The sequence below is a fragment of the Leptonychotes weddellii genome, chromosome 4, assembly GCF_054177405.1.
Source record: "Leptonychotes weddellii isolate Sample4059 chromosome 4, ASM5417740v2, whole genome shotgun sequence".
Taxonomy (NCBI): Eukaryota; Metazoa; Chordata; class Mammalia; order Carnivora; family Phocidae; genus Leptonychotes; species Leptonychotes weddellii.
This window is the reverse complement of record NC_138372.1, coordinates 69,140,359-69,167,403: the sequence shown is the minus strand read 5'-3', so window position 1 is coordinate 69,167,403 and position 27,045 is coordinate 69,140,359. Positions and strand designations below refer to the sequence as shown.

Here is a 27,045-nt window from a genome sequence, read left to right as displayed (position 1 = left end):
TGCCCTGTTCCCCCCATTACACAAGTAGCAAGGGGAGCAGAAAATCTGCAGAAGAGTAGCAATGAAGAATGTGTTGTCCGGAAAGCTGACCTGGGCTCTAGCTCCAGCTTATAAGCTGTATAAACCTAGAACAAGCAGCTTAAGTCCTGTAAGCCCCGGTTTTCTGATCTGCCAAATGGCCACAGCTACACCTGTCTGCTAGAATTCACTCACATAAACCATGTAAGAATACAAAAGCACCTAGTAGAGAGTAAGAGGTCAAAACACTATTAAGCATAGGAGAACCAAACTCCAAATATTTGTCTATTTAGATGATTCCTGGGCCAGAGCAATCGAACCCTCCAAAGATGTCATAAAATAACCAAACATGGACAAAAGAAAGAAGCTGAGTAAGAACACAGAAAGGTTTTCATCCATGCCTTAGTTAGCAATTAGCAACAGGGCTAACAGCCTGGAGATCATCTCTGAGCCACAGGGAAATGACTCCTAGGTCTAAAGGCTAGCGTCATGGTGCTGCATTGGAGTCTAAGAAAATAACTACGTTAGGAGCCACGTCTCCCTGATTTGCCTTTTTTTAATGTGAAGAGCTATATTTCAAGGAACGAGTTACTTTACCTGATTCTCAATTTCATTATTGATACAAGAAAATCATTGAATTGAGTAGTCCCAAAGATTCCTTCTAGCTCTAACAATCTATATTTCTCTAATGGTATAAACCTGCTCTCTTTTAGTCATCTCATCAGAGGCTGATGAGATTCTATCACGTTTCTAAGTGATACCACTCTGTCAAGCAAGTAGGTCTTCAAATAGCTTGTAATGAATCAATTTTTTATGTTGCCCATTTAGTATCTACAGAGAGTCCCCCAAAAGTTATGTCGAATGTTCTCTTTTAAAATAACGCTTCTGGCCCTTCTGGACCCGATATTCTTCTTCTCTCTCAAATACAACATCTGCAATCAGGAGCCTGGCTCCAAAAAAGAAACTTAAATAGAGGAAAAATTAAATGTTACCAATACAGAGTTCTACATCCATAAGCCTTAGTATAGTAAGATTGTTCTCTATCCATATCCAACTGCCCTTTAGTGCTTTCGTGACCATTAACGATGAAGCAGAAAGTGCTACAGTAAAAGCTCATAGGAAAGCTAACGCAGCAATGGATCTTGGCTTTATCAAGGGTTTTAGGGCTATCCCTTGTGCCAAATACAAAGTCACTGTTCACTGACTTGCCCAGGTATCAGACACTGACAGCGATGCTACCCCAGGAGCTCAGGGCATCCCTGGACACCACTGGTAGACCCTAAGGCGTAGGTATAGAAAGGAGGATGAGAAAAGAAGAGAAAATCATTAAAAGCTCTAAAAGAATAAATGGGAGGACAGAAAAGGAAGAACAGAGAAAAATGAAAAGGGGCACAAAATAAAAAGCTACAGAATTGTGTTCAGTTGGAAGGAGTAACTATACCAAGTGCTTTACATACATTAAATTCACATGATAAGCCTCACGTCATTTTATCCTCATTTTAAAGAGGAGCAAACTGAGGCTCAGAGAAATTAACTTAGATTGAATGGTATGTGTGCACTTTGTGACCTCAGAGAGCTTACTCTGTGACCAGGGGAGGTGTTGGGCTCTCTGCACCCCTGACTGAGGACAGCCTCTCCGAGGTGCCCTCAGTGCTGGGACCCTGGACAGCACAGGGCAGTTCGGTCCAGCTCTGCAGAGCTTTGAAGGAGATTTCTTCCTCATAGGAAGCCTAAGTCTGTCTATCTGCAACTTCCACTTGTCTTTATCCCAAGAGATCAACACACTTGCAGCAACAAGGTTTCCTGTCAAATCCTCCACTAATAACTAAAAGGGGGGAATGGAAAATGTAAGAAAATTTTCAAGGAAAATCTCAAAAAATCCTATAATTTTTTTTAAAAAAAAGACTTGTAATATAAGAGTTAAGAGCCTTGGGATTTGTAAACTAACTACAGAGAAGATTGCAATTAGGTCTGTCTTTGATTAGGTACTTCATAGAGGATGATGTACATCTATTTCTATTAAGAAAGGAATCAGAGTTGCCTTAAGTTTGAGCATAAAAGATTTAGTTTAAAATATTACTGACTTAAGATCAGAGAGTGCAGAGATTTTTATTTCTTCCAGAAAAGCTTAAATTGTACATTTCCTTTATCCTGGAATGGTTCAGATAAAAGCCTGCCTTAAGCAAGAGATTTGGAAGCTTTCTTTTCCAGTACTGATGAAAGCTTACTTAAAAATGAAAAGCTCATCTAATGTGTGACCTTCAACCTAAACTACTTGGCTTTTAAGTTCCTCCATAAAGTGGGAATACTGCTTGGTAAATCGTATTTTAAGCTTGCTGTAAAAATGTTGCCTTTTGGTCTTACTGCCCTCCAAAATATATGAATTACTCGTCTAGAATGAAACACTAAAAAAAGAAAGCAAGGAAACTTACTTTAACAAATATATAAAATACTTCATATATTTGATGTGTTTATACAACATAAATTTGGCAATTGTATAAATATTATTTTAATGTTCAGTATTTTTACAGGGTACTGCCAAAGTCATTTTTTCAATTTTTGAATTTTCCCTTCACTGTTTGTAACCACCTCCTGAAGGCACACAATAGGAGTTAGCCTCTTTGTCGAAGCACTGCTCTAATATCTAGATCTCGAACTGGGCATCTGTGCCAGGGCTGATCACAAGCTCACACTTCTTTCAAAGAGCAAATGATGAGGAAACACATGGAGGAATCATCACGGAATAAATGGGTGATAAGGCAGACCAAAATTAGTGCTTACTGATTTTTTCCTAAGAGTACTTATTAAAGCGTTATGGTTTACATTTAGAAAAGCAAAGATAACCTATTATACTATTAGTTCTTTTGGGGTGAAAGCTCAGGGTTGCAGATAATCCTCTCCACCCCCGCCCCTGTATTTAAAATAATGAGAGGATTATTTCTTTCTTCCATTCACAGTTCTTACCCCCAAACCATTTCTCACTTAAGTAATTTTCACAGCTGTACCTGAGGAACAAAAAGGCAGACAAAATGTTACAACGTAGATGTTGACAAGTTAGAAACTGAAGGGACCAATGACAGCGCAGGTCAAAGGCTCCAAAGCCAACACAGGTAATGCTTGGATAAAGGGGTAACATAGTAACAACCCCTAGAATTCTCCTCATTGTTTCTCCACTAACATTTCCATGTATCAAGTCCCATTCAGAAGTGAGTTTAAAAAAGAATCAAATTACTTACCCTTACTTCCAGACTTACTGAAGAGTTTACTAATATGGTTTATACTGCAAATATAAAAATTCAATTCATTTCAAGCTTGTCTTAATAAGCATCAGAAATCAGAAACTTGATTTCTGACCTCTCTACTTATAAAATATATCAAGATAATATAAGGAAAATGTATTAAATTCTACCCATAATCATTAAATAGCATTATTTATATTTTTGTATTCCTTTCAAAACTTGTATATATCTCAACATAGTTGCAATAACCAATGAATTCTTTTTTTATGAATTTTTTATGCTTATTTCATAATTTGAATAAATTCTTTTTTATGCTTATTTCATAATTTTTCCAATTGTTTTGTATATACCAAAATATTTAATTCTATTAGCTTTAAACAGAATATGAAGACTAATTTATTTCTTACCTTAAATGAAATTTCCTAGCTCTAATAATAAGGTATATTAAAATGGAGACCTATAATTTTCACCTGGAAATAGAGACATAACTGGTTTGCTTTTTAAAGATTCTCTTCTGATCAGAAGACACAAAAAGCTTCGCTGGTCTTTTGCTTACTTGAATGCAGCAAAAGATAATGATCCCAATTTTACAGGCTAACAAACTATGGTATTTATAAAATTTATGATTTTTTTGAAAACACCTGGCAGGTTAGTTGGTACTAAAACCATTTTTTTAAAGAAAAATCTACAGTTCACCTCTTTGCCCTGAGCTATGAAACTTTTCTAAACCTTAACCTGGGTTTGGTTTACATACAAACCCAAATAAAGTCAGAGGATATAATCAACATCGCAAGAACAATAACGGTAATCTTCTCTAAAACTGCATGAAGGGGAGTTTTCTGAAATACAGACAGCAATGACCTCACATTACTTACAAGCTCTTCACCTACTACCCCAGGTACCGGCTCTAACACCATCGCCCCGCCCTGCCCAAGACGACAGCAGGTTTTATACCAGCAAACCAAAGAACTATTACAAGTTTTACAAGGAAAGCTATACTTTAAAACTACTTTTCAAGTGTTCTTACTCCTCTGCTCATTATTTTTTTAAAGACAGTGAAGACCCATAAGGACGTTGCATGCACAGGAAAACTTAATTATACAGAAAGAGAGGGGTCTGGTTAACTCTGTATTAGGTGAAAACCGTTTTTATGTCAAACCACATAGTGGATGGGTCCTAAGTCCTTCGGAGGGTTCATTCTCACAGTGTAGGCAGAGAGGGTACAGAAAGGGAGCTGACAACCTTCCCAGTGCAAGGTGAGAAGCGGCCAATCCCTTTTCCTTTGTCCTGCCAGTGCAGTGATGGGGGTTGTAGGGAAAGTGTGGTTATCTCAAGCTGGAAGACAAGAGATGGTGTAAATTGTAGAACCATAGGAGATTTTCAGCTTGTTTTGCTGTGATTTGCCCTCTCCTTTCCCTTCAAAATGAAAAGAGCCTTGTTGTTTCTGATTATAAAAGCAATACCTGCTTGCCATTAAAAGAATCAGATAATACAGAAAACTAGAGAAATGAAAGTAAAGATTATCTATAATCTTTCCACCCAGAGATTAACTACTCATGTCTTAATACATATCCTTCCAAATTTTTTCTCTACATATGCACATAAACATGTTTTTGCCTTTTTTTTTTTTTTTAAGAAAGTAAAATCAATTGTAAACTCTAGGGTAACCGCTAAAAAATTTTTATAAAAAGTAGAACTGATTCTACTTAAAGAAGAGATAAAATAGAATCATATAAACTGCTCACTTAAAAACAACAGCAGGAGGGGCGCCTGGGTGGCTCAGTCAGGCTAACTCTTGATTTTAGTTCAGGTCATGATCTCAGGGTCCTGAGATTGAGCCCTGCATCAGGCTCCGTGCTCAGCAGGGAATCTGAGGATTCTCTCCCTCTCCCTCTCTCTCTGCCCCTCCCTGCCCTGAGTGTACAAGCACACATGCACTCTCTCTCTCCCAAAAACAAATAAATAAATCTTTAAAACACACACAGACACACACCACAGAAGGAAGAAAGAGAAAAAAGAAACAAATAGCAAGTGCAACAAATAAAAAACAGTTACAAACATGTTGGATATTAAACCGACTATATCAATAATCACTTTAAATGTGAGTCGTGTAAATACACCAATTAAAAGACACAGCTTATCAGATTAGATTTTTTAAAAAATAGACCCAAATATACATGGTCTATGAGAGACCCAATGTAAACATAAACTTAGGTTAAAAATAAAGTAAGAAAGAAACTGAGATTAAAGCTGTAAAGTGCTCTGAGCTCTGTTCTTCTACCTTTTCTTGAAAGGTAAGTACAGAAAAAAACTAATCTACTGAGAAATTCTATACTGTTCTCAATGTATATATAATTTCCCCAATACATATAAACAATGTCCAATATTTTAAAATGTTGACTTATTTATACTATTTGAGAAATAAATAACTGCACATTATTTGAACTCCCAAATTAATGATAGCTGAATACTTAATGCACATATTTCTCCCTAATCTTGCTTATATCTCACAAACAAAAATCTGCTGACCATAACACAATTGATTTCCTTTCTTTAAGATGAGCTCTCACTCCTTGTTTCTGGAAGTCGAGAAATATTAATAAATGTTCTTACTCGTACCTGAGAACATGTGTGTGTGTATTTATATATATATTTTTATATATATATATATATATAATTACTGTAACAGATTCCTTTTTCCATGTAGTTCAGTGACCAATATGAGCTGTTAAACATTTCTTACTAGCAAAGCTATGAAATAATTCACTGATCTAGCATGCTTAAGTTTAGATGCTATAAGTTTACAGAAACTCAGTTGGCCTTTCTCTAATCGTCCTGAATTGAATACCCAAAAAAGACATTTTCATCGCTGCATGTCTAGCATGCCCACATTGATCAAATACATCTTGGAAGAGGACTCTCCTAGACGGATTAGCCAGTGGTTAGGCTATGACATTTCACATATGCCAAAGGTATGTTTTTGAATTTCACATACATATCCTTGCTCCTCATGTTAAAAGTGAAAAAAGCAGCATTTGATTTGATTTTCTGAGGTTGGAAAAAAATGACTGAAACTTTCCCATTGTGTGATGATGCTGGAATCTTTGATCTCTACTACTCTAAGTTCACAGTCAGGCTACTTAGTTTATTTTGAGAAAGCAAATCCTTCCTGTTGTTTCTCAGGAAATGGAAGAACACATTTATAGACTATGTTTTAACTTCACATTTAAATGGCTTTAATTTTTTTAACTATGTTTCACTTTGAAGAATATTTAATTATATGGAGAAATTTAGACTTTCAGAAAGAAACTAGAGCAGTGGGGTGAAGAGAATAGTATTCTCAGACTTAAGCTAAAAGGGTGAATTTTTAAAAAAATGGTCTCACGCAAACTGTTACACCCTGTTTCTTCCTGTGAAGAATTTTCCAAGCATTAAGTTGTATAATAGCTTAATGAGGAAAAAAGGAAATGCCCAAGTTTCTCTCAAATATTTAACAGCACAGAGAACGATTAGAGACTTAATTTTTGAAGACTGTCCTATTACCTGTTTAGGCTTGTTAAATTATTATAATCGTCTCTGGAGCCATTCACCTGATCTGGATTCATTTTTTAATGCCAGCCACACCTCTAGGGTTTTAAGATGTCATCCCTTTTCTTAACAGGAGGCAAAGACGGTTTAAATGGCTTTGAAAGGTAAACCTTCCAGGGGAAGAACATACCCAACTGAGCCTTAAGTGATGAAATGCTTCAAACTGTTTCTGGTTTTTCTACCAGCAAAGAAATCAAAGTGTACGGAAGGAGATGGAAAGGAGAAAAGAAGGCCTTTTGAGGTAAGATGCTAGAAATAATGCTTAACCTTCTTCAACTGTTGACTTCTCTTCTACAGTGCTACATTTTTAATGAGGAGGGAGAAATAAACCCAGCTAAAATTAAATGCAATCATATGAGAGAAAGAACCAGCACAGATCATGAACACAAAGAGCACCACCACCTTGATGAAATAACGTGTGATGTCTGGGGAGCCAGCACACACACCTAGCAAACCCACCCTGCCAACCCCTCACCCGACTGCGGTCACAGCCCCATTGCCTCCCTTTCCTGATGGGCTACCCGGTGTGGCCTGGCAGTGGGCACTGGGCATGCTCGCCTGACAGCTGGTCTGGCCTCGAGTCGTCGACTCCCCAACGGCACTGGGGAGAGCTGCTACCAGAGGAACTCATGAATGATAAATGACAGCAATCTAGCGACTCTCATTTTCTGTCCACTCATTTTTGTCTACTAATGGACAAGTCTCACAGACGTTCTGGGACTTATAGGAGACTCAGGGGGGCACTAATTATAACTTCCTCCCCTGAAAGAGGAGGACAGTGAGGCTCAGTGAGACGAGCTGACTTCCCCAAGGCCGCCCCCTGTGAATGGAGAACTCAGACCAGAACTCACGTTCCCTAACGTTCAATCTCTTCACTCCTTCTGTGCTCCTTTCCTCCCTTCCCCTGCACCTTAAGTGCCCTTAAATCACCATCAAAACCTAACATTGCAGGCAAGGCCTTTGTGTTTTATTTTAAAAGACCAGTCATGATACTCATCGTACTCTATCAACCAGAAAAAAAAACCCACCATCACCATCTAATGCTGGCTAACAAAGCCCCAACTGGGCCCTCAATGATTACACATCCTACCTCCATCAGTGAGCTCCTTTCTCTAAGTTTACTATTAATAACTTTAAACTGTCTTCTCAAGGCCCCTTCACTCCCAGAAGATTTTATCGGCTCCTACTTTACTGAGAAAACCCAAACCTTCAGAAACGAACTCTCTCAACTTCCTTCTCCACCTGCACACTCATTTTCAGGCACACATAACTTCTCTTCCTCTCCTGCCCCAAAGGAACGAATGTCCCTGTTCCTTCTCAGACGCTTTTTTTTTTTTTTAAGATTTTATTTATTTATTTGAACAGAGAGAGACACAGCGAGAGAGGGAACACAAGCAGGGGGAGGGGGAGTGGGAGAGGGAGAAGGAGGCTTCCCGCTGATCAGGGAGCCCGATTCGGGGCTTGATCCCAGGACCCCGGGATCATGACCTGAGCCACCCGGTGCCCCTCAAGACACTTCCTTTGACCATGCTTGCACTCCGGATCTTGGCTAGGCCTGTTTTTTCTGGAGCCTTCCTCCATCAGTCATTCTCTCTTCTACCTTTAGTCACTCCCTCGCCACACTTCTCAAACAAAATGCAAGCTCTAGACACGACTGCACACACAAAAATATTCCTTCATGGACAAATGTGTACACACACACACTCCCAACTGGTGCTTCCCCTCTCTAGGCCTACTCTTTCCTCACCCATGACAATGCCAACTTAGACTTTAGAACTCTTCTGACTACTTAACACCAACTGAATATCTCATTGCCAAACCCAGGCTCCCACTTTCAATCTTTGCTCTACCTGACCTTCCTGTGGCCTCTGACAGACCTGAGAGCTTTTCCCTTTTTACCACACCTGGGTGCTTTGGCAAGGTGCTTATCCGAGCTTCGGAGAGCTTCTCTGTAAAAGCCAACAACAATAATTATTTCAGGAGATACTACTGAAAGGACTGTATGACAATATATATAAACAAAACAAAAACCCTGGTGCACGATATTTCCATCAGCTTTGTTTCTGTCTTTTCCTGATCTTCTTTCTTTCTCCTCTTCTGTCTGCTTGGCCTTTTGGTCGTTGGGCCATCCGTGAATGGTCTCAGCTACTACATTCATGGCAATAATCATCAGTTCCCATTACTCCCCAAAACACATCTCTGGCCCTGACTTCTCTCTGGGGGCGAGGCCTCTCAAGAACAACTCAGTGTCCCAGGGGCACCTCAACTTAAGTTCAAACTGAACGCATTGCTCTCTCTCCAAAATTGTTCCTCTCATATTTTCCATTCTGACTAATGACACCTTCAGACAGTGAATCTTCCCAGCCAGAAACATCAAGTCACCTTTCTTCTTTCTTCTTCCTCCCCTCCCACTTTCCATTCAATCAGTAACCAATTCTCTCTCCTAAATGAGTCTCAAATCCATCCTTGTCCTTTCCTTTCCCACCATCGTCACCATACTTCCAGTCCTCACTTTCTACCTGGATTGTTTTAATAGCCACTGGACTTCCCCCTGCTTCCTTTGCATATACCTTAAGACCATGATTTAAGCATTTGTTTCATCTCTGGTGATTCCACAATGCTGTTGGGAAAAAGCCCACACTTCTAGAAATAGCAGGTGTGGCTCTAGACATGGCTGGATCAAGAATCTAGACCAAGATGCACCCCTAACCCCCTCTCCCCTCTGCACCAAGACCTCTCTGAGCCAGTCACTCACACTCTGTTCCTCACACACTGAGCTCTTCCCGGCTCCGAACCTGGGCTATTTCTTCTGGGGCTTTTTTGTTTTTTGGTTTTTTTTTTTCCCTCCTGCTCAGCCTGGTAAATAATCCTATCCCTCTAATAATAAGCACCAAAATCACCTCCTTCATGAATTCTTTCCTCACGAACAAGAAAGAACAAATCACTGCCTTCTTTGTGCCCCACTCTCTATTATTATTTATCACAACGCTGTAAAGCACCTCACATTCTAAGTTCCAGTTAATGATTTATGGGTCTATCTTCTGAGGTCAGGCACTGTGTCATATTCACATTGTTATCTTCAGAACTTAGCACAAAGACTGGTACACAGCAGGTAGGAGGAAGAGAGATAAGGGAACTAAGATTCAGTAGTTTAGAGCTCAGCAAATGTCTGTTGAATGGGTGAAGTAGCTTTGCTGTCAATTATATTAGAATAATTGACTAAGAGAGGAGGCTGGTAAGACAGGTGGATCTGACAGCTGGTGAGGTGAGCATAAAGGAACCTGAACGAGAAATGGAAAATGTCAGCACTGATGAAGACCTCTCCTGAGTATGTAAGTTCAATCAGGTCAGTAGCTAGGGTTGTTATAATCAAACTTAGATGAATACCTAATAAATCCTGTTTAAAGCACACTGGGAGAACAACTCCAACAGCCCAAGAACATGGTCTTACCTGTCTAAGCAAGTTTTAAACTCTAGAACATTCTACATTATAATTTTACTGGACTTTGTGCAAGCTTACTAAATTTTAGTAGTTAGACTGCAACCCTCCCCTACATCCATAAAGCACCCTAAGAACTCCAGATGAAAGAAAAATAAAATATAGCCTGTCACCCATATAGTGGTAGAACTGATGGCCAAGGGGAACATCTTTGGTCCAGACAACCATGCCCTGCGATATCTATTTTGAGACCACAATTTGTCCCCCACAGTAATTGCAAATTAATTTACAATAATAAGCCATGTTATGTACAACATGGTTCCATGCCATTTCATCAACTAAGCAAAAAGGACACTCTATTCTGCATAGGCATGCAGATGACCGTTTACCAAATCAAGTGATCCAGCATTCAGGGGGACATATATTAGAGCCTGGAAGAGAAATGAGACCAAGTGAACTGAGAAGGGAGTGGTGAAAAGCAAACTTGGAGAAAACCAAGCCAAAACTGGCAATGTTTTCCCAATAATAAAGACACATCTATAATTAACAGGCTTTCAAGAGTATTCAGCCATGTATTACTGCATCACACCTCATAAAACATTCATTCAAAAGCCATACCAGGGAAGCACATCCTAGCTCTATAAGCACATGCAGAGCACTGAAGAAGAGAAGCCTTTGAAGTGAGACATCCCCTGCCCTACATAGGTGACCAAGTATGGAAGGGAGCCATATTGCTAACAATGAATAAATAAATAAAACTGAGAAGGAAATGGAATGTGAGGGATGTTAAAATTAAAATGTTATTAAATAAATACAGAATGTTCCCAGTGAAGTAAACACATTTCTAGAAAATGTATGCAGGTGTAAAGAGTTAACAAACATGCAGATAACGGCAAGAAATCTACCTAAAATCATCTATTTTTGAACTTTTAAATTTATTTCAACCTTGGTAATAAGATCAAGTTATATAAATGTACATGTAACAAGATAAAACATATTTCAAAGTCACAGTATTTTTTTAAAGATTTTATTTATTTACTTGAGAGAGAGAGAGCGCACATGAGCAGGTGGAGGGGCAGAAGGAGAGGGAGAAGCAGACTCCCCGCTGAGCAGGAAGCCCAAAGCGGGGCTTGATCCCAGGACCCTGAGATCATGACCTGAGCCGAAGGAAGGCAGACGCTTAACTGACTGCGCCACTCAGGTGCCCCTAAAGCCATAGTAATTTAAAAAGTGTATCAATGACCCAGAAGCACACAAATAAGCCACCTAAACAAATGAGGGTTCTCAGAAAGAGATCTGTATAAATGTACACTTATACGCCAGAGGTAGAGAAAGAGTGGATTATTTCATAAATAGTGCTGGTGAAACTGGCTCACAATATGACCAGTTTTTTAAAAGTAGAAATGGGTTTCTACCTCATATCTTCAATTCCAAATAGTTTAAAAACTCAAGAGTAAACCTGTAAAGTTAATAAAGGGAGGAGAGACTAAACTGTAAGCCCAGAATAGAGAAACATTCCTGAAATGACTCAATGCACAGACCACAATAATATTAAAAACTGGTGGGTTCATCTACATTAAAACTAAAGATTTTTGTTGTTGTTAATGAGAGTCACCATCGACAGTTATCAGGCAAGTGACGTACTGGGAGAAAGTGTTCACAATACCTAAAGCTAAGAAGGAATTTGTTTCTAGAATATACAGGAATTCCACAAGAACGCTTTCAAGGAACTTCTTGCCAGAAAAGGGCAAGAGACCCGATTCACAGAAAAGGGAAATTAAATTAAGTAAATGAAGAGATGCTCAGCCTCACTTATAATCGTAAAAAGGCAAAATTAAACTATGAAGTACAAATAACATCCATCAGATTGGCAAAAATCAGGAAATTTGTTAAGAAAAAAAGAAATCATCGTGCAGTATTGGTGGGGACATAAACCTAACAACAAGTTGCAGATTTCCTAGTAAAATCGGTACGCTTACATCCTAAGATCCAGGCAATGCTGCTTGTGGACAATATTGCCTCAAGAAACTATCACCAACAGATTCAATATATCTAGGCTCCTTAGGGGGAAAAATGAATACATACTGCATGAAAGCCAAAAATATTTATAAAATTCTTTTTAATAAAATTTCTAAAAGTTTTGACTCTTCCATGTCCCTATTTCCAAACACATACTCTCTATGGTTGTAACTTAACCCTTGCTGAAACGATAAAACGAAAGGTAAGACTAAACAAAGTGTGATCATTTCTTTTCACTGGTGAGGTTAAGGACAGACTAAGCAGCACATGTAAAGAAGGGACTGTTTTAGCCTGGGGAATCAGAAATCTGAATCCCAGTCCAGGCTTTAGCTTGTTTCTGTGAATTGGATAAGTTACCATCTCTGCCTGCCTCAGTTTCTTCATCTATAACACAGGGATATTACCTATCCTGCACAACACCAGGAGGATTAGAGATAATCCATGAAGTGTCTGACACACATGAAGTGTTCAATAAATTGGAAGTGACTTTTTTTCTTTTAAAACCAGAAAAAAAGAGTATCATGCACTAACCCTAAAAGGTTTGGGTGCTCAGCCTAACCTGTCTTAAACAGAATACCAAAGTCACGGCAAGAGGCATGGAAACCAAAGAGACTGATTCAATGGGAACTCATATGTCTGTTTTTTCCACTAAAGAATAGGGATAAATAATATCTCTTTCCACATTCTTATCAAAAACTGTAAAGGTTAAGGTTGGGAGGAAGCTTCTTTTAGCTTCTGGGAAATGAATATAAGGCTGCCGCTGGTGGTACTCAAGACAGTGGTGATTATGCAACTGGTGTCAGAGTCCTGACTCAACACATGTAAGGAAGGGGTATTCACAGAAGTGATGTAGGGAAAATGCTCTTGGGAGAATTCCAGTTATCTGTGACTGAGTAATCCTAAGACCTCAAAGCGGACCATGAAAACCAACCTCAAAACAAAATCAGATCCAAAGTCAGGACTTTACACATCATCTATTTAATGGACACCAAAGAGGAAAATCTCCACCTGGGAATCTTGATAATCTGGCGGCTAACGTACTGTACATTTAAATTACCGTATCAGCATTTCCAGCCTGGAGCAGTTGTTTTACTTTGGCCCTGATTTCCCACCCTATGGACTTCAAGGTGCTGGCAGAGGTCAGTACACTGAACCCGTCTCACATATAGATGTAATACTACTTTATAAAAACAGGAAGATGCTGTGGTCATTATTTACAATATATACTCAGTTGAGTGATATTACTAGTACCTGTTGTCACTAAATATTAGCAACCAGAAACAAGTAAAACTCTAAGCAAGTCAAAATCTTTGAAACCTTTAAGTATTAATAAAAGCTTCCTGATTTTTGTACGGGTTGAGAACCACTGCTTTAAAGGTTACAAATTCCAAAGAAGACAGTTTTTATTTTATAATAGACATGAAAAAATGAGAGGGTTTTGAGAAGATGAAAATCCTAACACATTTATCTCCACCCCTAGTCCTCTCTTGGTCATAAACTTTTCCTTGGCATTTAACATCAAAGCTTGTTATGCTTTCATTCCTATTCATAAGCCATTGCAACTGTCCCACACGGAAATGGCAGAGCCCTGTGTATTAAGAAAATATACATATTTCATTCCTCACTTATAAAACAAAAATCAGGGCGCCTGGGTGGCTCAGTTGGTTAAGCAACTGCCTTCGGCTCAGGTCATGATCCTGGAGTCCCGGGATCGAGTCCCGCATCGGGCTCCCTGCTCGGCAGGGAGTCTGCTTCTCCCTCTGACTCTCCTCCCTCTCATGTGCTCTCTCTCATTCTCTCTCTCTCTCAAATAAATAAAATCTTTAAAAAATAAAATAAATAAAATAAAAATAAAACAAAAATCACTCACTTTATCTCTTTCCTCCCCCAATTTCTCCCCTTCTCCTAATACTTTGACATAATTCTAAGGAGGTGAAGTTATAGATCACTGTAGATATTCCAACTGTTGAAGAGAAAATAAATCTTTTATCCAGCATTTCCCAGTGAAAATGTACTCCCCATTTTAATTTATATTCTTCTCAATGCAACATAAAATATTAGCTAAAGAGAGCCTTAACTTTAAGCATTGCAAAGATAAGAAAAATAAACTTATTTCCATCTGAGGAGTACTACAAAAATACTTAATATATAATTTAAAGTTTATACGGGTTTGCCAGCATCTTTCCATAACATGACCTCTCCTTTCTTTCCTTCTTTCTTTCAAGTAATCTCTATGTCCAACATGGGGCTCGAACTCACAACCCCGAGATCATGCTCTACCCACTGAGCCAGCCAGATGCCCCTGTAATATGACCTTGTTAGTGGGTATCCTCAGCTAGGGGAGTGGGGAAGTTGGAAGGGCTATGTATGGTGGTGGTATGGTAAGTATGGCAGTGGGCTATAGAGAGTCACACACATCATTTTTTAATTTATTATTTCCTTTCTGGGACATAAAGTGTTCTAAGGGTAAACCAGAAGTACTGCTTTTTTATTCTAAAAAGATATAATATGCTAATCTGACCCTTCAAAAAGATACTGGCTACTAAGACCTGACAATACGATTTCTATAAATTAAAATATGCCATTAGACTTTTGGCAGCAGAAAACAAATCACATTGATGCAAACACAGCTAAATCTAGTTACTAAAACAGAGGAAGTGTAAATTTCAAATGAGGGGGGAGGGGAAAAAAACACTACAAAGAAACCCCTGAGCTCTGGGGGGAGAGAGTGGGAAAAGATCTGAAGATGTAGGTAAGGCTAGTCTCAAGTCGGTTTTACCAGCTCCCTTGGAATGGCGAAAGACCCCTGAATCAGCATTGCCATCTCTTCCTTAGGCAGCAACTTTCCAGATTACAGAAGGGCCAGGACTACAAATCGAAAGACTTGTTGAAGTCCCAGCATCTCCATTTACTAATATGACCATGGACAAGTCACATTTTATCAGCCTCAGTTTCCTCTCTCCATAAAATGGAGTACATGAGTCCTATTTCACCAGACTATTAAAGCGAATAACAAATTATAAATGAGATCTAGAAAATGTGCTCTGTAAACAGAAAATGAGGATCTTAAGATCAGTTTTCTAGGTTATTATTTAATTATTAGTAAATTCTGCTAGGGTAGGAGTAAATCCTGTTTCTAAATAGGGTACAAGTTCAGAAAGTCACAAAGGCTGTTCTATTTTATCTTTAAGTACAGCGACCAATGTTCAACAAAGTCCTCAAATAAATTAATGAACCGGAGGGCCAGGAGCATACTCAGGTATAAAAGTACTATGGTTGTACAGGCCATTCAAGAGTCTCTCTCACTGACTTGTTTTCACTTTTAGTCTTGCCATGTATTTGGCAAGAGAAGAGGCATAAACACAGACATATCACAATGAAATTCACATTTAAGAAGCCCACTTCCATCTATCTAGAGAAAAGATAAAATTAATTGCTCAGCTCTTATAATGTATCTTGACTATTTACTGCTAACACAATCATGCCAATTACTGATATTATCGCAATGCTTAGAGCAGCTCTGCATTTTAAAAGTGATTAAAGTTCTGAAGGACTACTGGAATAATGGGATCACAGAATTCAAATCACTGCTGGGGGCGGGGGAAGAGAGGGAGAGGACAGTACAAACTTACTAGGCTACCTGACTACAAAAGATTTTCCTTTCTAAGCAAAATGAATTACACAGGAAACATATTTTATTAGAAAAAGTACAAATTAGAACAGCATAGCCAGCATGTGACATCATGAATTTAAATCTACAACTAACCCTGCTTCCTGAGGAGGCCTGGCTGCCCAATAAGGTGAAGGAGCTGAATGCATGTGGTAGTGGGGTTATGCATATTCCCCCGGTGCTGCAGAAAAAGACCCTTCCTTGCAGAATCTCACTTTCCTCCCCTTGAGTCATTTGTTCACATCCCTTCCTCCAAAACAGAAGAGTAAGAGGCTACTACTGGCTTTCACAGTGTTCAAACATTGCATCTGAGGCCAATCCGCCCATCAAACTGATTCTTCTCAACCATCCAACCTCCCTTAGTGACCCTCCACCAGACTGGAGTTTCACCAGGTGGATAAATATAGGCAGAGAAACAAGGCCAGGCTTTCATTAGGGGAAAAGTCAATCTGACTTAGTCTGCAGAGACAGGAGCTGCCAGGGAAACGAAGAAGCAAAGTCTGTGCCTAACACCAACCTCTTCTCCAGCGGTTTGTTCTCCACCTATGAACATCTGAGAACGAGCAAGATATGGATGGATGTGAAACTATCATCTACTCGGTGAATTTGAGGAAAGTCATTCTCAGTTTTACTCTGATGGAAAATGGAATATAATGAATAAAGATATCTGGCTCATACCTTTAATAGGACCTTCTGTCTGAGCGAGGAAGCCTGGCTAAGAAACCACAACTGCAGTTAACAAGCCAGACACCAGACTAAACACCTCAGAACTAGCTGTCCCTCATTCCTGGTCGCTACCTTTCCAGCGTGTCTGCATCACTAATGCCTCAGTTCCTGAAAGCCTGGCTCCCCCCTCACCGTTCCCCCCAAACCAACCCCCCCCCCAAACAAAACAAAACAAAAAATAACAACAAAGTGGGGCTCTGCTGAAGAGGTGGGATTTCGGAGCCTGGGCACCAAGACTCTCGTTCTCCTTTCCACCTTACACTTCGCCCGCCACTCACCCTCTCCCCCCACCCCGCCCCAGGTCCCCACCTCTGCCACACTACTCTTCTAACACCCAAGCCTCCCAGGGCCTTCCAGCAGAAAACCCCCGTCAGCAAAGGAGCAACAAAGCGCCCCGCTTTGGGCAGCTGCAGGAGGAGGCGGAGAGGGCGGAGAGAGCAGCTGGGGACTCCGGGAAGCCTCCTGGGCACAGGCAGCCCAGGCTGGAAAGCGCCCGCCAAGGCTGAGAGAGTGAGCTCGGGCAGGTCCCGCAGGCGGCCGCCCAAAGCCGACCCGCCCTCCCGCGTGGGTCCCACACACCCGGGGGCGGCACGGCCACGGCCAACAGAGACCCCTGGGGGCGAAGGCGGGGAGGGGGGGCGCGACCGGGCACACGCACACAAGTGAGGAGGCGGCGCAGAGCTGGAGAGCTGGCTCGGCAGCACCCAGGGGCGGCGGCCAGTGACAGCCCAGCGCCCGGCCCGCGGGCTCCCGACCTGACCACACGCACCTGGACCAGGCAGCCACCCTGCTCCCTCAGGGCGCTCTCCAGGGACTTGGCTTCAGGGGGGGGCTCCGCAGGCTGGAACCGGCGGCGACGGAGACTTCACTCCTCCATCCTGGGACCCGGCGGCACGTTACAGACAGCCGTGCACTTCCTGTTTGAAAACACGGGAGAGAAAGAGCTAGAGATCCGAGTGTTGGCAGAGTGGAGGGAGGGGCGCAGACCGGCTGGAGGGAGCACCGGGGGGCTGCGGGTTGCATTACTACCGCCGCCCCCGCCCGCCTCGCCATGGTCGCTCCAGGAGCTGTCCCCCACGCCGGGCAGGCAGCGACCCGCCACACCGGCTCCCAGCGCGGTGGCTCCCCGCGGGCCCGGGCCTCCCCCTGCCGGAGGCCTCGCAAGCAGCGCGCAACCGGCACGCTCGTAAGCCCTTCCGTTTCCAGCCCCTGCCCGGGTTCTCTCCTCCCCACTTGTACCGAGTCAATGGACTGCACGCTTCCTCCCGAGCGCAGAGCGCAGCGCCGCGTGTAGTCGGCCTCTGTTTTCCTCCTTTCCTCTCCTCCCACCCCCGCCCCTGCAACAAAATCGCCGTGGGGAAGGTGTAAAGACAGGACCAAGCCTTTCCAGGGGAGTGGAGGCTGGATTTATGCAAAAATTTTAAGCGAATAGCCACATCCCAGTACATCCACTCCAACTCAGCAACTGAAAGAGCCTCAGGATGGGAAATGACTTGTCTTGCGCCTGGCTGACTCAAAAGAAAGCGTGCACACAGCTGCCGCAAACTGGGGGGTGGTGGTGGAGGGGAGTTCCAGGGTCCTCGGGTCTCTACGCGGACAACCTCATCCTCACAGTCCCCTAACATTCCATATACCAATTCCACACAGAAGATAATGGTATAGTGTATTGTTTCAGAAAACAAGTTAAGTATTTCTTTGTGCTTATGAAATCACAGAGCAGTTCCAAAATTCTGAGTTTGGGTTCACTGCTTTACCCTCTGACTTAGGTGAACCTCAGGATAGTGTTTAAAAAACAGTAAACAGATGGTTTAAGAATCTGCCATATGCAGAGCGTGCCAGCTCTAGGAGTTCATATGTGTGCTCAGTGCCGGGTTTCTGGGCTTCCAGGTGTGAACGGCTTCATCTGTACCCTGCCTGCCCTTCCACACAAATCTCTGCGGTCACAAAGCATTTACAGGACTGTCTCGGATAAACAGCTCCTTTTATCATCAAGCTGATGGCTTAAATAAAAGTTATTCATCTTTCAAAACTAGCATGGAGAGTAGGATAATTATTCTACATAAAGAGCCAAATTTTGACTAAGGCAGAAATTGGTGGTAAGCTCCTACTCTGTGCTAGACAGCATCTCATTCTAATCTGCTCTTAGTTTTAACATTTCCCAACAGATCTACAAATGTCCTATTCTCATATTCCCAACTGAGGAAACACGGTCAGAGAAGTTAAGTAACTGTCCTGATGTCTCAGCTAGAAAATGGTCAAATGGAGAGTTGAATAACAGGTCTTTCCTAAGTATAAAATCTGGGCCATTTCCTCTACACTCTGCTAATTCTCAAAACAAATAGTGAATCCTGGGATAAAAATCAAGCCCAGCGACCATCTGTAATCCATTTCTTCATCTCCAAATGATCCTGCAGTTTACAAGCTGTAACCCCGTTGAACTAGCCAGGGTCCTTACCCACCTCAGTAATATGTACCTTGATTACCCAAGCAGAGGACACTGTGCTCTTTCCTACTACCTACTACTGGCTCTTTCAGCCTTTTCAGAATTACTCAGTGGCAAAAGTTCAAAAGGTTCTAGGATAGCCTCTCTTATGCCAAGGTACAAAGTCTGAGCAAGTTCAGAACCTAATCGGCTGACTAATATTTGTTCCCTGAATTCTTTTTCTCTAACGGGGATTTTTTAAGAGGGCAAACAACACAACACACAGATGGCCTCAACTTTTTGTGAAACTGTTGAAATTCTGTTTTCTATTTCCTTCTGCTTCAGCACTTAGCTCACACTCACCTGTCAGTAGCATGCTATCAGCCTCCAGACAAGCCAAGAAACAGAGCACATGTAAAAAGGTGATTAAGAACCTTGGCAATGGTGAGACCCCGGACACTTGCGGAGACTGAGGGAGGAGGTGAGTGCTTTTACCCTGTGTCCAGATGAACTGCATCTCACTTGCCCTTGCCCACTCCCTCACTAAGGAGCACATTCTGGAGTTGTAGACTGTGCAGGTGATCTGCCAAGGGCAGTCCAAGTGTAGCAGCAGGGTGGTGGCGGCGGGGAGGGGGCAAGGGTGGGGGGAGGGGCAGAGATGCAGTCTCATGAGGCCTTATTACTGAGGGAGCTTATTCCTGAGGGGTCTCAGCATCCTTTTAGGGTCCAGCTCTGCTTTGGCTGCCACCTTTTACTTTCTCACAGTCCATTGCTTCCCTGGACTTACCAACTCTTCACCTCTTTTCCCAGACTTAATGCTTTTTCCCAAAGCACTACCATTTTTACCCCACAAAGTACATGGTGGGAGGGAAGCACGTAGCTCAAAACTTCTCTCACTTCTCTCTCATCTAAAAAAAACCCTGTCAATAATTACCATGTTTTTGAGGATACAATTCTATTTTAAAATACATTTTGGTATCCCTGCCTCCATTTTTGTTATTCATTATGACTCCAAGAGCCTAGAAGGAAAACCTCTGAAGAGAAAGGAAATTCTTCAGAAAAATCAAAGGAAACATGCTGAAATTAACCTGCATGGATCCCACAGTGTACAGTTTGGGTAATACAACACTCCTACGACTGCATCAGTCCCAGACCTGTTTCCTAACAGCCACAAGGTCTAAGTATCTTTCTTTCCCATTGTTCAGCTATTCTCCCGCACGTTCTGTGTTTCATAGAGAAGTGCTTCTACCTTACACCTGTTGAGTAGAAAAAAAAAATTAAATCACAACCTCATAGGAAGAGAAAAAATATGCTCCCCAGTAGGTACAAATCATGCCACAAGAGATAAAACTGATTTTGGAAGAATACTGGAAGTTCATTTTGAAAGTCTCCACTCCCTAAGTACAACAGCCCATGGATTAAGACGGCAACATTGCGAAAGCCATTTTGGAGGTTCCAAATTAAGTGACAAGCAAAAGCTTCTCTGAGGACTAACAAGTGTGGAGGAGGAGATGATAAACTCGTATCTTAAATGATACTGCTTATCCTTCTTCATCTTAAAAAGAAAGACGAAGACCTTACCTTGGTGGTTAAAAATGTTTGCCACAGATTTCAATGTATGAGGATTCCTGGTCATTATTACAGATGGATTTTGCAAACAAGAAAAAGAAAATTGACAAGAGTGCCTCTCCGTACTAGCAGCCTTCACATCAGTGTCCCTGTCTGTCTGCACTTCTAGGGTGGCAGTGCAATAGGCTTTTCTGAGAAGGAGGTCTCTGGCACTCACACTCACCTCCCAGCCTCTGCAAACCTGGGCCATGGCTTTCAAGGAAGATGTTCTCAGAGCCAACTGGCTGGCTTGATTGGCATTTACCCACAGAGGGTTATTAGCCATTTTTGAGGAGCCAGAGTGTCATTTCCCATGGCAAAAATGCAGTAGATGGGTGCAAATCATTTTTTTAAAACTCTGCCTGCAAGACAGTTTACGGTCCCTTCTGGGCACAGAGTTTCCTGGCTCTGAACAAGCTGAGAAGGAAAGCACTGCTTAGAGCACCCCACAGCATGACTTAGAAGACCCCGCTACAAAGCAGAAAGATAGGGCCAGGGTGATTACAGGCCTCGGCTGCTATACCTCGCGACTCAGTGCCTCGGTTTCCCCAGCTTCCAATCACACGTACAAATTCACCCATGCTACATGGAATTAGTAACTTTACCTGGGACCCTCACATGCCCTGCCCCCCTGAATTTGCAGATCTGCTTTTTCGGGGAAGAGTCATTAACACTGTGAGAAGAAGCAGTGGAGTTCACAGATGTTAAGTCATTTTCTCAAAGCAGCAGGTAATGGAGCTAAAACTCACCCTGGGTCTGTTCTTCCTCCTTTTAACTGAAGAGAAACGAGTGGGTGCATCTTGGCTGTGGATTTATTATTCTGTGCTATACAACTTTTACTCAGAAGACTCTTACTTTTCAAACACAACTTGTAATGTTCTCTCAGCTGCATCATGTTACTTCATCACCTTGCCAAATTTCTGTTAAGTGTAAAGTATAAACATGTATTTTCCAACAGGCCCACTGATTTTTAAACCCTAGCAATGGAAGTCCATACAAATGAGGTTAAATATGCTCTGGGGCTGCAGCTGAACATTATTTTATTTTATTTTATTTTTTTAAAGATTTTATTTATTTGACAGAGAGAGACACAGCGAGAGAGGGAACACAAGCAGGGGGAGTGGGAGAGGGAGAAGCAGGCTCCCCGCCTAGCAGGGAGCCCGACACGGGACTCGATCCCAGGACCCCGGGATCATGACCTGAGCCGAAGGCAGACACTTAACAACTGAGCCACCCAGTCGCCCCTGAACATTATTTTATAAAATAATAAATAAGATCCACTAGTCAAACTGTGATGATGAAAAATCTCAATGTATTTTTTCCAAGTTTCCCCTCTCATTCTTCAGTTAGTATGCAAATATATAAGTAAAGTGGGCCACAGTGGCTGATGTGCAGCGATTTAAAGAGCATAAATATGAAAGAAGAGCAAGAAACCACAAAAGTTTGACTAAATGCAAATACCTGTATACAAGTTAAGAGTATTCAAAATGTTCCTGGCACAAACTGTTAGCAATGGACAGCCTTGGATTATTTACTGACTGTTGATCGTGCTGTGTATTGTGTAGACTAAACACTGTCCTGTAGGACATTTTTCTTTGGAAAGCATGTTTTGTCTATTTATCTTCTGTAGTGGGTATTTCTGCTTCCTTATTAAAAAAAAAATACTTAGGGGCGCCTGGCTGGCTAGTCAGAAGAGCATGCGAATCTTGATCTTGGGGTTGTAAGTTTGAACCCCATGTTGGGTATAGAGATTGCTTAAAAATAAAATCTTCAAAAAAATTTAATTCTCTTTGGGCACCCGTTTAAAAAATAATCTATTAAAAAATCCAACAAGTTAAAAGGGTTGGCCCCAACAAGTCAAATAAATATAATGTTCACTACCAAGAAAATAATGTTCTTAAAAAGGATTTTAAAAATATATACACATCTGATGGTAGAAAAATATACGAGTTGATAGGGAATACGTCACACACGTCACTGTCTATCGAATATATCAATTCTCAGTGATCTATTATAATGGAATCTTGAAGAAAAAAAGCAATTTGTGAAAAATTTAAGGTGACAAAATCAGATAGTTGATTTTCATTTCCTTTCCTTTGCCTGTAATAGAATGGCTAAGGCAAACAGCATAAAAGAGTAACAAAATGCCTAGAAAATCCAGAAACATTATTATAAACTTTTGCAAGATTATTCATCAATGTTTAAACTAAACCAAATTCTAACCACTTGACATGTCTTGACTCAATTATTCCTGACAACAACCCTCTGAGGTAGAAATTAGCACTACCTCTGTATCACAGATCAGGAAACAGACGCAGAGATACTAACTTGTCCAAAGTAACACTGTTAGCAAATACCAGAACTTGGGCAGCCTGGCTGGCCATGGAGTCTACTTTTAACCAACACATTTTACAACCAATAAGGCACAACTGGATTGGGCTTGCTTCTTCCAGCATGAAAGGTCATGGTGGAATAGTCCCATGGGGATGGCACAATGGATATGGCAGCTGAAAGGCTTAGAGTTTTTCCTTTTTGCAGCAAAAATGGTTGTAAGTGGTAAGGGATATACAGCCTGCTACATGTTGCTGAAAAAAAAAAGGAATATGGGAAAGAAAGGAAAAGATATTTGTGGAATGGAAAAGCCAGGAAGAAGAGCTGCTTCCTCGCCTTGAGTGGAATCCTGGATTGCAAGGCTCCAGGATCGCCTGGCTACAGCACAACGGAGTTAGCAAGGGAAGGGAATGCAACGAACTCCGTGTACTTTGATCTTCCTGAAGCATTTGATACAGTGTCCCATGAAATCAGGATCACTAAATCAACTGAAACTTATGTGGCAACAAGAACCACACAGGAGTTAAGCAGGCTAGAAAGAAAAACACTGGATATATCTACTAATATGATGAAGGAAAGAACCACAAGGAACAGTGTTCAAAAGTACCTTGGAAATTACTCACACTGTTATAATCAAATGTACACATAGCATCAATTTGGGTGGTGTAAAAGGGCAAATGAGGGCAAGCCAATTGAATCCGTTAAATTAACAGAGAGGTGAAGAAAAGCGAATTCACTTTCATTTTTGTGCTTCTTTTAATTTTCAGGGAGGGGCTAGGATGTCCAATGGGTACTAACCACCTCTAGACCTGAAATGCCGAGGTTGAGCTAAATAAAGTAAGCAACGGCAAACTAGATAGGTTTAAAATTTTTGGACCTTAGCTTTGAACTTCAAAAAGCATGATCCTATTATTCCACAAACCATGTAAAGTTCCATGAGAAATAATATTCCTTTCAACAAGAAGACTCTGTTAGCAAAATTCAAAGAAACAAAGGGGCTCAAAGGCTGAATTTGGAGGTCAGATGAAAAAGTCAGTGGTGTATGTATAATCTGGCCCCACTACAAATATGCCACACAAGCAGAAGGTCATGAGAATGGTTTGCAAACACACGGCAGGATAAAGAACAGCGGAGAAGGAAGAGAGAAGAGAGCTAAAACTTGAACTAACATTATTTTTTTAAGCATAAATTATAATTTCTAATTTCTTTAATGTTGAGAAATTGCTTCTCCCTTGGTAGAGCTGCTTGCCTTCCCAGCAGAAATTATACTTTAAACGTCAATAGTTGATTTAGAACTCAAGAAATGGGAGTAAGAGAGGTCTGTAACATTTGGGGAAAAAAATGGCTTAAGTTCAGGCTGGCTCCCAGGAAATGTACAAGTGAGCAGCACCTCATTCAACTCCTAAGAGACTGGACTGAACTGGGAGCCCTGTAGCCTCCAGAACTCACACTCTGAGAGACTGTCGATGAACAGTCACCAAGGAAATCCTACATATGCCCTTACCTTCCAAACAAAGGAAAAAAGGCAAATTTAACACAAAGCCATAAAGATTAGAGCCGTACTACATTCTAGATATGAATGGGAAAATGACCAAGTTCTGAAATTGTCTTCCCCAAGCACTTATTAGTGGCCCCCTCCCATGGTTTAAAAAATTATCCACACAATGACAAACCCATTAGGCTCAGCCCAGACACCCGCCCCTCCACTCAGAAGCACCTACAGGACCCTTTAAACACAATCATCCAGGCCAGGCCCCACCCCGAATCTACACCATCAGAATCACCGCTGGGGGTTAGTGTGTGAATCTGTCCATTTAAGGAACTCCCAGGGGACTCTAAGGTGCAGCCTGGATGGGGAACCTCTGCTGCAGACATTCTACTCCTTTCTTCACTCAACCACCAAAATTGCTGAAGTCAGAGACTGGAGCAAATAATGTCTCTTCCCATGAATCGTTAGTGGAATAACCTTCCAACACAATGGAATGAAGTCCAAATTCCTTAGCAGGACACTCCAGGGCCTCTGTAATCTGTCCCAAACTGCTTTTCTGCTATCCTTTCTTCCCACATCCCTCCATCACAGCACCATCTCCAAACACATTACATGCTTCTTTCACGTCTCCAAACCTCGCCACCCCTCAGTCTTCCACCCTTTCTCTACCATCCTTTAAGGCCCTGCTCAAGTTAATTTTCTGAAATGGTTTTCTGTGTGTAAAATCTTCTCTGATCTTTCCTTTTTTTAAAGATTTTATTTGAAAGAGAGAGCAAGAGAGAGAGCACGAGCCGGTGAGGGTCAGAGGGAGAAGCAGACCCACCGCCAAGCAGGGAGCCCAATGTGGGGGGGGGGCTTGATCCCAGGACCCCAGGATCATGACCTGAGCCAAAGACAGATGCTTAACTGACTGAGCCACCCAGGCGCCCCTTCTCTGATCTTTCCAGTCAAAAATCAGTTCTCTCCTTCCTCTAAGCAAATGTCCAGAAAACAGGAGCTACCATACATTGCACGCTGTGCTGAATTACACTAAACTGTTCGCATGCTGAGAGCAGGGGCATACGTAACTCATGTTTTATACTGTGGATGAGGGACAGATCCAGGTTCAAAGTGTAGTTCCTCCAGGTACTTACTAGCACTGCAATCCTTGGTAGGTTAAACACATTGTGCCTCAATTTTGTTATCTTTGAAATGGAACAATGACAAATGATACCTTCATGACTGAAGTGAAGATGAAGCATAAAAAAATGTTTGGCTCAATATGGACCAGCTAAAAATTCACCAAGAGGACAGCTTTTCCTTATTGTTTATTATTAATTTGTGTTTCCTATGCTACAGGAATGTACTCCAAGACCCAGTGCTCAAAAAACATTTGCCGTCAAAGTAATAAGCAATGATTTCTCAATGCCCTTTCTCCTTACCCAATTTTGTTCTGTCATGAAGGGTATTTCATAGTATTTCTAATGACAAGTCATCCCTTCCTCCCCCTTTGTTTCCTTCAAAAATCACTGTACAAAATTCTAACGAACAAGCCCTGTCAGTGTCCCTCCTACTCCAGCCTGACTTTGTGCTCTGACAGTCACTGCCTACAGCCACAGTGTCGCTGCCCAGAGAATCGCCTGCTTCACCCTTAAAACAAACGGCACTTTGTAGGCAAACTGGAGGCAAGCCCAAAGTAGGAGGGGGAAAAGCCAAGGAACAGGAAAGTTTGGGCCAGAAACTGAGTTGACACCCACACGATCGTCCACACTGTAACACAGGTAAGGAGAGAACAGGAAAGGAAAGACGTTCAAATCAACACAAACCTTCCCGAGTACTCCCAAAGCATCCCCCCCGCCGCTCACCGATGGGCAATGACTTCCAGGGCTCACGAAGGCCACGCTGGTCCCCTCACTGCCTAACACACATGGCTACTGTTGTTGACAAACAACTGTCCTGTATAATTGGACCCTGCTCTTTCTCAAAGCAGTCATCCTGCCGTTACTATCCCCTCCATCGTTCCCGTGGAGATGAAACCCAAGGAAACCCAACGTGAAATAAATCCAAGGCCCCACAGGCAGCAGAAGCCGGGGCCACCACCAGATCTCAAGTCCTCAAGCCCCAGATCCATGGTCCTCCCTCCCACTACCTTACATTAAGTGTGAAAAGCAATTTTCAAAATGTTCTCAGAAACACTCCAAATCCACTAGTTGCAAAGGTAAAGGTAAAGCCGTTTTGTGCTCTTAAAAACAATTCTGGTGAGGGCTGTCAGCAGCAGCGAGGCCCCAGCAGCAGCCCTGAGGAGGGTCTGTGCAGTATGCCAGCATGCCGTTCCAGGAAGATCTGCAGCTTTCTCTTCCTGGATGGAAACTGTCTCCTGACAGCTCTGTTCATTCGGTTTCGGGAGGAGCGACTGGGGAAGGAGCAAAATTGTCATTCTTTTTTCAAATCCAATCTCGATCCTGAGTTTAAAGCCGAGGTGATGTGGGAAGCAAATCTGTGATCCTTGCTGTGCGA

General features: G+C 41.8%; 1 protein-coding gene across 6 annotated transcripts in view; it reads right to left on the bottom strand.

Moving 5' to 3' along the window:
• The window catches only part of LRRC8D (leucine rich repeat containing 8 VRAC subunit D), a 114,412-nt gene that overhangs the window by 75,405 nt on the left and 11,962 nt on the right, over window positions 1–27,045 (bottom strand). For 2 of the 6 annotated variants that reach the window (XM_081818752.1, XM_081818753.1), the window contains exons 2-3: window positions 17,469–17,616; window positions 16,491–16,606 (exon numbers count right to left, since the gene is read on the bottom strand). In XM_081818752.1, the coding sequence (XP_081674878.1) occupies window positions 16,491–16,566 (76 nt within the window). In that variant the 5' untranslated portion in view covers window positions 16,567–16,606; window positions 17,469–17,616. Of the gene's footprint in view, window positions 1–16,490; window positions 16,607–17,468; window positions 17,617–17,938; window positions 17,955–21,478; window positions 21,815–27,045 lie in introns of those variants that run through there. The other 4 variants (XM_081818751.1, XM_081818754.1, XM_081818755.1 and 1 more) reach the window with 4 other exon arrangements.